At 36.4% G+C, this 11,913-nt stretch overlaps 1 protein-coding gene across 1 annotated transcript; it reads right to left on the reverse strand.

Moving 5' to 3' along the window:
- Positions 1-1,175: 1,175 nt before the first annotated feature.
- Positions 1,176-6,550, reverse strand: LOC113235557 (CD109 antigen-like). Its single transcript, XM_026471289.1, has 5 exons — positions 6,467-6,550; positions 4,508-4,609; positions 3,392-3,578; positions 2,131-2,357; positions 1,176-1,379 (listed from the first exon to the last, which is right to left on the reverse strand). The coding sequence occupies exons 1-5, from the start codon at positions 6,548-6,550 to the stop codon at positions 1,176-1,178; spliced, it is 804 nt and encodes a 267-aa protein (XP_026327074.1).
- Positions 6,551-11,913: the final 5,363 nt, after the last annotated feature.

An 11,913-nucleotide genomic window follows, 5' to 3' on the forward strand; every position in this document is an offset into this window, starting at 1 on the left:
AAAACAAACAATATTTTTGATGGATCAAATTGTTGAATGGCAAGACAAATGAAAATGTTACTGCTGACAAAATATGGTAAAATCTTATTAATCAGTAGAGGTTTACCGTCATTAACGGACTCGTGTGAATTTTTTTTATTTGTTTATTATTTCTCGGATTTCTAACTCTGCTTATCTGCATATTTAGATAGCATCTTAAGTGGATATGCCAATTCCAAGTTTTTGTAAAGACAGCGCACTGTTAATTCTTTGCATTATATATTTTTTTGTATTACTGGTACTACGTATCCCACGACGTATGTAATTATTTGCTCACTATATTCGGGCATTCGAGGCATAGTGCTGCAAAAATTATCGAAATTATAGATACTGCTGATAATAGATACTACAAAACTGAAAAAAAAAGAACCAAACGTTACTAAACGTTATAATAAAAGAGTTCTAGAACATTTTTATAATATTGCTACAGTCATAATAATTTTCGTCCCTTTGTTTTCAAAATCGATCAGAATCGAGAACAGTGTTGCCTAACGTTCATCATCAACATCAGCCTATCGCAGTCCACTGCTGGACAAAGGCCTCCCCCAATGTGCGCCGTTTCGCCCAGTCCTCACGTATACATCACTAAATGTTAAATTTGGCCAAAAAAATGTACAAGCGGCCGTACCACGAAACTCAATGCATTATACAAAAGTGCGTTCGTTCGATCGTTCATGGCGTATTAGCAAAGGATCACAAATGTACCGCACCAAGTAAAAGCCGCAATGTTTTACAAACATGAGGCATACACTCGGTTGCATATTTGTTTTCTCAATTCATACAAAACTAAAATAATTGTTTTTAAAATAAATTGTGCATCTTCCGATTACAAAATCACTTGCCCGTGGAAGGAAACGTCTCTGTTTGCCGTTTACTTACAGTTATGGTACTTTTGCAGTTTATAATGGCACAATTATGCACTTTTCGCGTTTTCGACTGGTGTTTACATACGATAACGGTCAAGCGCGTTCTGAAGTGTAGCAGCGGTAAGTAAGGGAATTTCACTTACTTTGGGCACGCGAAGTACGCACACTTGCGGCGTCTATCTATATACATATATGTCTGTGGGTACGACGTTTGCAGGGTTGTCAGTTTTCGTAAAATTATCATTTTCGTCGTGTTCTAGTAAATATTTCTTATTGAAAGTTAATGTGTGAATAAATTATGGGGTGACATACGTCGATGCTCTGCATCTGCGCGAGGTTGTCGTTCCGCACGTGCAGCAGTTTGGTCGAGTCCTTGAGCGCCACGGCGTCCACCGTCAGCGTCAGCGAGCTCACGTCGCGCAGCCGCTTGCGGTTCGTGTATTCTATCAGCGCGCGCAGGGCGATGTACGTGTCCTGTATACATATATTGAATCACATCAGGGATCGTCATTATATTCATTATAATGACACAGGCTTGTGCAACAAATGTTCATGTAATATTTAGTTTAAATCGTTTATATTACGGGGCGAACGAAAGACAACACCTTGGGCAACAATGGATGAGTACTTTACGCAGATTGGCAAATCCTCTCATAATGATGGAAAGCATTATAATGTAGCATATAGAAGAGTTTATGTTTGTTACGTGCATTTCTATAACATATATTTTACTTTTCGTTGATTGTAATAAAAAGAAAAAGTGTTTTTTTGTTGAAATAGTTAGCTATTTAGGTTATAATACGGATTTAAAGCCTTCAGGTCATCTTTTTGTCTTGTAGCGTAGTAAAGGCCATAATTGATAAATTCGTACTTTTTGTTAACTTGACATAACGCGTACATTCTTAGCGCCGCACTAGGGAAACCTTGTAACGCGGGTGCCACGGATATACACCTAGACAATCGCAAATTACACCCAAACGAGTGAAGTAAATGTAGATCATACACATTTCTCCCAGCCCGGGAATCTATAGGACCTCTGCGTGGCAGTCCAGCTTGCTAGCCGTTCGGTCACGGAGGCAATTTTGTTTTTATTACTTCCAGAAAACCCCTAGGTGTTGCGATATACAATCACTTTAGATATACAGAGATAAAGCGATTATTCCTGCTTCATATTTGCCCGTTTTGCAAATGCTTAGGATTAGCTGATGAGATTCCAATGCCGTACCTGCGTGGACGCCCATCCGCCGTCTTTGAGGCGCTGCGCGTTTAGCCACATGACGATGGGTTCGTTGTTGTCCTGGTGGTCCATGCAGGCGAGGAGCGCGTACGCCGTTGCCGCGATATTGTTCGAGTCGTATTTGTACGGCAGGCGCGGCAGCAGGAACGGCTTCTGATTCTCCATCTTATACGGCGGCGGCGGAACCGGCTCTTTACCCCAATACACCAAACCACCTAGGGTGTTTTCAAAAGGGTTATGGCTATTCTTTTATATTTTAACCTGCTTTAAGTTGAGAAACATTTATATTATGAGTATACTTATAGCAATATCATTATCGGTTGTTGAATGTATTGCTTCGATATTCAGTAGCTCCGGAATAACAATGCTATCATGTCGCGTTATCAGGTTGTCAATGAAACTACTTTTTCGGATCTAAATAGAGTATGTTTTTTCAAACAAACCAATGTTTTGGGCCCTTTACAGGTCCAACGGTCACGGCTAACTGAAATGGTAGCCATTAACCAGTTATTCACCCTATTTTTCACTATAGTTACAAAAGTTATTATTTAAACCCCATCTTTAATTTACCCCAGAAAGTTTATTGTGTGATAAGTGCTCTGGAGTTCATTTTGGTGCTCTGGGACTCATGAATGAGTTCTCTAATATCGTCGGTGTTTTGTAGAAAGGGCGAAAGCGCCATTACGAAAAATATTTATGTCTAGTAAATTCAATTTTAAAACTTACTTAATTAAAATGAAAATTGACTTTTAAAACCAAACGTAAATATTATACAACCGTCGTGAAAAACTAAAACATGCCTGAAAGTTCTGTCGAAACGGCGCTTTCGCCCTTTCTACAAAATACTGACGATAATATGAGACGGTTTTAGTAGCAGTAGAGCCCCTTGTGAAAGAGTTCGTCCAGGGAAGCACTGCCACATTACCTATTTCTACCGCTAAGCAGTAATGTCAACATCACTGTGTTGCAGTGTTGAAGGGTAAGGGTGCTGGTGAAATTACAAGCACATTTGACTTGTTAACTTACGTCTCAGGGTGACGGGCGCAATAGCACTACCCCTCAGATCTTTGCGATTTAATGTTTTTAGTATCACTGCAACTATTATGGACAGGCGTGTAGCTGGCCGTCACGCGCACGCCTTGTTCGTCCCGTCACTTGATATTTACAAAGAAAAGACCAGATTGCCCAGAACATTATTATTTTGAGGGGCAAGGCAAGTGGCAAACAAAGGGGGCGAAGTATAACCGACCTTCCGAGCGCTGTCGCTTCTTCAGCAGGCGGTAGGCGTGTTCGGAGCTGGGCGCCTTGGAGAAGGTGAGGGCGTAGGCGACGACGGCCAGCGCGTACGGGTCGCCGAAGTCGTCCAGCAGCTTCATGTGGCGCTCCAGCCAGCCGATGGCGCGCTGCTGCGCCTGCACCACGCGCGCGCTCAGGCCCTGAGGGACGGTCGGTGCTTAGATACCCCACACTGAATATGAACCTCCACTAACTTCTCCCATCTACCTCTATACCAAAATGCATCATCATACAACAGGGTCTCCCTTAAAAAATGTTCAAAGAGATTAATATTCTAACGGTAGCATCACCGTTTATTTTTAATTGTATTTTACATGTCCATCAAAATATTACTGTAATAAACACAGCGATATACGCAAAAGTAATATTACAAAATAAAGATACATTAATCATGCTTCAATACCGAATGCAAAAAGTTAGTAATTCATTTATGGTACAAGGGATTACGTATTTCAATAAAAGAACGACCGAAATGTCATATTTACCATTTTATAAGTTTAAGGCATGTATTAAAAATAACCTTCTAGCGAAAGGGTACTATACTGTTGATGATTACATGAACGATAAAAATGCGTGGAGTTAACATTATATAGTTTTGTTACCTACTTACCATTTTGTAACAACTGTTTTATTTACTTGACATGTCTTTTTTGTAATCTCTAATTCAAAAGAGCTTGAGTCAAGCTCACTTGAATAAAATAAAAATAATAACGCACACTCTCAATATTGCCCCACACTAGGGAAACCCTGTGTCGCGGGCGCCATGGACACACACATAGACAAACACAAATTACAACCAAACTCACGAGAGAAATAAATGTACATCAAACAAATATTTCCCCGGAATCGAACCTGGGTCCTCTGCGTGGCCGTCCGGCCAATGTTAACCGTTCGGCCACGGAAGCCGGCAGTTGAAACTTTATTATTATTATTATCATCAAATTTGGTTTAGCGGTTTAGGCGCGAAAACATTAAGAACAGAGTAACTTTCACATTTATAATATTAGATTCGATTGATATTATGTATTGTTTGAGAAGACTTATTAGGCAAGTCAGAATACTTTCATACCTCTCTAACTCCGATGTCCTTCAGGTTCTTGACGGTCTCGAGTGTGATCACAACGTGGGCCGTCAGAGTTATGTTGCGCTGCAGTATTAAAGAGTTGTTCACCTGGAAACCAGTTAACTTTTAACTACCTTTCTTTGGAAAAGAACGGCTAATATTCCTAGACGTTAAAGGATGTTGTTCGGTAATTTTGCGAAAAATTTCAAATATGGACATTTTTCCGGAAAAGTTTCCGAAAAATTAGAAAAATATAATTTTGAAGGTTCATATTATGTTCTACGTTTAGGAATATCTATTGAAGTTTTATTTGGCGTGAATTATATAATAAATATCGAGTTTTAAGAATTGTTACACATAGGAAATGAAACTATTTTTCCGGATTTATATCGCGTATTTAAATCCGGAAAAATAGTTTCATTTCTTATATAATAAACTTGTGTTGTTTAGCCACTAAGAGAAAAACGAGATTGAAAATGATTTCACAACAGCAAAAGAAACCTTTATAATGGCGCCATCGTTTTCGTTCACTAACTTCCAATGTTTGACATGTCAACGTCAAATGTGGAAAATTAAAGGAAAAATATTTTTTTTTTGAAAAATATGACTTTCAAAATGGAAATTTTACCATAAGCCAACACTAGTTGTGGTGGTCACCTGATGAAATGTTTTTAAAGGTGGTCAATTGCTCGATGTTAATATCTTACTTCGAGCAATTGTGTTTATTGATAAACATCACTTGGGCGTACATCAACGATTACTTATTGATTATGCATCATTTGAAAGTTATATAAATTTCAACATTATTAACCAATGCCATAGAGCTGGGTTTGACGACTTGAGATGGTATCATCCAAGACTATAATCTGTTAATACTGAGAAAGGAGAATGGGCAAAATGGACCTGGGAGCGGCCACTTCAAAAACTACTTTCAATCAATAGATATCATTAATACGATCAAAAAATATTATGGGCACCAATACGTAAGTCATCAAGTTTTCGAAATATCTTGAATAATGTTTATTTTTTAATGTAGATACTTAATATTTGAACTTCTGTCTGGAATTTTGTTTGTGTGGTGTGTATGTTAAAAATGATTACCCAAATGGTGTCTTAAGTTTAAAAGGGTTCTGTGAGCTGTGGAATTATGACACAATTTTGGAATCTGGTCCAGTATTTCTTGTTATAATATTTTTTAGGGAATATAAAAGATATGAAATAAAATAAAATATATTGTTTCAAAACTCATTTACTTCGTCTATGTATTATCACTTCATCTAAATATGATGCTGGAAGATTAAGAGCTCCTTGGTGCCGTGCCCACCCTAAATACCATACAATCGACATGACGTGAGCACAGCAACCCAAGGTCCGTCTACCAGTAAGGCACGTACAATAGTGTTGTATTATGCGCGCTCTTCCAACGCCTTCCCTATTTACTACTATATATACATAATATACTCGTGCTCTGGTGCGTCTTGATTGAATACGTCCTCTCAAAAGATAGCAATCTCCAGTTACATGCATTTGCGGAATATCTATAGATTCATCTTCCATAACTTCTATAAAGTACACTCCATCTCGTAAGTGCTCGCTACAATACGACCGAGCAAGCTTTATTTGATAAGTACCTAAAGCAAACAGTATTAAATCTCTTTCTTCTAATTGTGGAAAATCATGTATAGTTAAATAATCAGCTGATATAGAAACAAAGCTCACACGGTGCCTATTTAAATTGTTATTAATGACGTAGTCGGCCAGTAAGTTGTCTACATTAATTTTCAAATGAATTTCATTTAATATATCATTTGCGTAAGGTCCATCGGTAAAAGGTTCCCGAAAAGCATTAAGAATGGCTGCGGCATTTTTAAAATCTTGGAACATGTGTGGTACGGCCCTATTAAAATACTTCTGCCGTAACAATTTAAAATCTCTTTTAAAACGCCCGTTAATGGCTTCAATTACCCATCGACAAATTGTAACAAGCCGCGACTTGTTTGCTTGACTAGTTGAGAGCTGCGTTTCATTGTTTTGCTTTGACGCTGGCATATGAGCTGTGTAACCACAAGATTCAATAACTGGTAATGAATCCCTAAAACCCCTGTCCAAGATAAATACATCCCCTGCTTTAAAAAACCAATGAAATACCGAGTCTTCTGACATTAATTGTGTCATAATAGTTGAGTCAGATGTTGTTGCCGCAAAAGGTCCAACTACGTCAATTATGTATCCGTCACTACACGTAATAATAAATGGTTTTAGCAAGTTTTGAAACTTATGTAAGCTGTATGTAAGACGTTGGAATGAAAAATTAGAACTCTTTTGTATATAAATGTACGTGCCATCAAATATAAAGATTAATCTTCTATCTTCTTCAGATTCTGGATTCCCAAAAATAGCATTAGGTATTAAAAGGTTTCTCCTCTCTACTTCTCCTCTCGTAATATGGTCAATTCCGAGGTGACGCGTTACAAAATCGTTGCTTAAACATTCTCTTGATTGTTTTAATAAGCGCTCAAAGGTGCGTCGAGATATATTAAAAAGATCAGACAGTTTTGTATTTGACTCTCCCGTTCTTAGCTTACTAAGGTAGATGCCCAGAGCAACTTTAGGTCGTTTACACCTTCAATAAAGAGTCAATAAAGGTGTCTCTTCTATAATTTGTTGAAACTGCGCCGGTGTAACTCCAGTCCAGAAAAATAATTCATCAGCATCAATATTTTCGATATTTTCGAAATTAAAATGTGCAGACTTTTGTAAAGATCTCTTAACCATTTCAAATACATCCGTGACTTGTTCTATGGTAAATGAATTTAATAAAATAGGCGAACTTTTCGTCGTCGGCTGTCTGAGCGAATAGACGTGTTGCGCTCGATTATTAACGTAATTATATTCTACCCTCAATATGCGGAAGTGTGATAATTGTGAAAAACTAATCACCAGAAAAACTCCGGGAGTGGCATGCAGTACTTGTGAAAAGCTCGTGCATCTTAATACAGTGTGCTCAGGACTAAGCACTAAACAGCGCGAGGCTATCCAGTCTAGTAACCTACAATGGAGGTGTCAAGAATGCGAAAAAACAGTACCTAAACGTAACTCGGTCATCATCCCTAATGAAGAAGAAGAGGAAGCTGAGGAAATCGCAGACTCGCAGACCCTCCAAATTGACGTCAAACAGTTATTGAAAGATATCTCAAAAGAAATGGAGAAAACTGTAAGAAAAACGGTAGGTGAACTGTCAGAATCTCTTCAATATCACTCTGACCAAATGGATGAACTCCAAAGGACCATCCAAGAGTTCAAAACAGTTGTGAAGGACCTTCAAAAGAAGAACACACAGCTATCTCAACAAAATACCCACCTCCAAACTCGTGTCGGAGCTCTAGAACAACGTGTACAATCTCTGGAACAGGAACGTCTTTCTTCAGTTATAGAATTATCGAACATACCGCAGGAGGCGAATGAGAATATAAAAGAGATAGTAAAGACAGTAGCAATTAAGCTAAACACCCCGACAACTAATATCAAAGCCATCCAAAGACAAGGAACGGGTAAGGACCGCCCTGGGAACATCATGATTCGCTTCGCGGATGACGCTGATTGTATCACCTGGACTTCAGCAGCCAAAACTACCAGCTTAATTATTGCTGACGCCTGTCCAGGTATAAACAAACCCAAAGCCTTCGAAAAAATATTCATTCGAGAAGCATTAACTCCATATAATAAAAAATTGTTATGGTATGCAAAACAAAAGCTAAAAGCTGGAGATACCTACAAATACGTATGGTGTAAACAAGGAATCATCAGAGCCAGGAAGGAAGATAATGGAAAAATTATAATAATAAGATCCGAAGAAGATGTCGACAAACTACTAAAATCATAAGTTAATACACACTGGTAAATACCTACACAACATTAAACTAACATACCAATACATAAAAAAATGGCTATCATAAGTAACGAACTAATCGATATCATAGAACTAAAAGACTGCATAAATATAAATAATTTTCTTTCTAATATTCCCTATAAGTGTACTAATCTATTGTGTATGCATATAAATATTAGGTCCCTAATAAAAAACTTCGCTGCACTTGAGCAATGCATATACTCATGCGATAGATGTATCGATATCATTATACTAACCGAAGCAAACATAAAAGATAACGTCAGTTCCCTCTTTAAAATCAAGGGTTACGGTATGCACACAGAATTACGGAAAAATCGTACAGGTGGCGGTATAATAATTTATTACAACAAAAAACACAAACTTACCACCATAAATACTACTACAAAAAACTTCGAATGCAAGCTATTCGAAATCACAACGCCTAATACGTACTCCCTAACTATATGTGCAATTTACCGTCCCCCCAAAAATAGCAAACATCTATTTCTCGCAGAGCTAAAATCTATACTAAATAAAATTAACCCGCAATCCGATGTTTGCTTCACAGGTGACATCAATATTGACCTAAAAACAGAATCACCTATAAAACATAGATACAATAACATTCTTTATGGGTGCGGTGTTGCGTGCGGGATCACAGAGTATACACGTATTGAGTTACGCAAAAATAAACATAACAAATATATATTAACAAAGTCGTGTATCGACCACATTTATGCGAGATCCCGAACGCAAGACCTGTTCACCGCGGCGATAGGTACAAAACTGGCAGACCACCGAGCTGTCGTTCTCGCACTCTGCGGCACCAATACAAACCACATACAGCATGTTCCACTTAAAAAAACAAAATATAATTATGAAAAATTAAAAACACTTATGGACCAAATAGATTGGCATGAAGTTAATACAATGAGTTGTCCGCAAAAAATATATGAATTTATAACACAAAACTTCAATAGATGCTACGAAGAATCAAAAATGGAATTAAACATTAAATCAAACCCCTTGCGCTCGAGTAATTACTGGGTGAACGACAAGATCATTAAAGCTTGTGAATATCGCGACAACCTTTTCATGCAATGGATAAGTGATACAAATAATATGATTCTTAAACAAAAATACAATAAAGCTAGAAATTTTGCCAACAAGATAATAGAAAACACTAAAAATACAAACTTAAAAAATCAAATACATAGTAATAAGAATAATCATAAAATTCTATGGAACATACTAAATAAATTAACTGGGCGCATTAAACCTTCAATAGATAGCATAATCATAAACGCATTCAAAAAACAATCCATAACACTACAAGAAATTGCTAACAAATTTTCAACAACATTTATCAACAACGTTAAAAACATTATACCTACATGTAACAATTTAATCCTAAATAGAAACTTATACAAAAAATCTGTAAACGTATCGATTCGCTTCAAAAAGGCAACAATATATAATGTGAAACCTATCATTGATAGATTAAACATAAGAAAAGCGCCGGGCCTGGACCGTATAAGAGCTATAGATGTTAAATTGATATGTGATAAAATGACTTTGGCGATCTCAAAATTAATAAACGCTTCTATAGAAAGGGGACAATACCCGGCAGAGCTCAAAACAGGAATTGTACGACCAATACATAAAACAGGTGCTAAAAAAGATTACGACAATTATAGACCTATAACGATCTTACCTACACTTGATAAAATAATAGAAAAATTCATTAGTAACCAGATTCATAAATTTTATAATGATAATCAAATACTTTCGAACAAGCAATACGGTTTTCAAAGAGGTAAAAGCACTACACAGCTACTCTCTTCTTTTACAGACGTAATATACAAACATTTGGATAGTAGAAAGCAAATTCTAGTGGTTTTTATTGATTATAGCAAGGCTTTTGATACTCTTAAACATAACATACTCCTCGAAGCTCTAGACGATAGCGGTATCAGAGGTCCTTTGTTTGATTGGTGTAAGGACTATCTCTATGATCGTTCATTCTATACGAAAATTGGAGAATCGTTCAGTGATCGGGTTTCTGTTACTGATGGCACGGCTCAAGGTTCAGTACTGGGACCATTGCATTATATGACCTATGTGAATGCCCTTCCAAATCTAATATCAAAATGCGAAATATTTCAATTTGCCGACGACACCTGTCTTTTAGCAGCAGATGTTGATGTCAAAATAGCGCTCAAACGTCTACAAAATGACTTCAATCTATTGAATATGTGGTCTCATGACTGTGGACTGGTCTTAAATCCAAAGAAAACCAAACTTTTGAATATAAGTTCCTCCCAAAACAGATTACAAACAGATCTTAAGTTAATAGCTCACTCACATTGTTGTATGCACACAGACAGACGCATAGCTTGTAACTGTCCTCCTTTAGAAGTAGTAGAAAAACAAACATACCTAGGGCTAGTAATTGACGATAGGATGAAATGGACTTCCCATATCCATGGTGTCTGTGATAAGCTTCGTGCAATTCTTGCAAAATTTTCAATTATTAGAAATAAAATTCCCTTTCAAATCAGACTATCACTCTACAAAGCACTTGGTGAATCTATCATAGGATATGGTCTCAGTAGCTACGGACGAACATTCAAATCTCATCTTGATCTTATATACGACTTACAATTAAGAATACTTAAAAAAATTGTGCCACATAAAATAAAACAAAAGTATATGCACGATTTCACCAAATTGTTTACATTCTGTGAAATACTTCCGATCCATGAAAAAGTTAAGTATGCCTTGTTAGTCGAGCAATTCTTCAATAAAGATTTACAGTTACAGCAAATAAGGAAAAACCCAGCCAGAACTAATACACAACCGAAGCTTATATTACCCAGATGTCAAAATCAATACGGTTATAATCAACTTACTTACAAAATACCATACCTAATTAATGAATTACCAATTACTCTAAAACAGGAAATCAACCATCAAAACATAAAAACCAAGATCAAAGAGTACTATCTTGAAAAAATAAGTTAAAAATTATATAATTTTTCGTTTAAAAAAAAAATAAATAAATAAATAAAACAAATAAATAACAAAAACTGCAGATATAATGTAAAATGCTAAACTAATCCGATTATTGCACTATTTATTATTATATGAGCATTTATAGTACTTATTTATTATTTATATAACTTACAATAATATTATTATTTTTAAAAAAAAAGTAAATAGAATTACCATACTAACCCACACACAATAAAAAAGAACACACTGTACTAACCGACTCCACTCACAAAAAAAAAGTAGCCTATTCATTCACACTCAAGTTGAATCACACTACGCACACCACCAACCATTCGCACTTAATACAAAAGAAACATAGGTATGAGCAAAACAAAAATCTACCCGCTTTACTATTAACACAGTCAGACTACCGCCGACGAATATAACGATGTACGGGAAAACCTACAGTTTATGTTACATTGTTTTTAAACATAGTTTGTATAATTTTATGTAATAAATAAATAAATAA

Source organism: Hyposmocoma kahamanoa, unplaced genomic scaffold, assembly GCF_003589595.1.
Source record: "Hyposmocoma kahamanoa isolate Upper Pololo Valley unplaced genomic scaffold, ASM358959v1 87719, whole genome shotgun sequence".
In the NCBI taxonomy this organism is placed as follows: domain Eukaryota; kingdom Metazoa; phylum Arthropoda; class Insecta; order Lepidoptera; family Cosmopterigidae; genus Hyposmocoma; species Hyposmocoma kahamanoa.

Coding starts and splice junctions, on each gene's coding strand:
- LOC113235557 (XM_026471289.1), bottom strand. CDS start 6,550: ATGCCAGCGTCAAAGCAAAACAATGAAACGCAGCTCTCAACTAGTCAA. Junction 4,610..6,466: donor TTGTTACAATTTGTCGATGG/GTAATTGAAGCC, acceptor ACTGGTTTCCAG/GTGAACAACTCTTTAATACT. Junction 1,380..2,130: donor GCGGATGGGCGTCCACGCAG/GTACGGCATTGG, acceptor ATATGTATACAG/GACACGTACATCGCCCTGCG.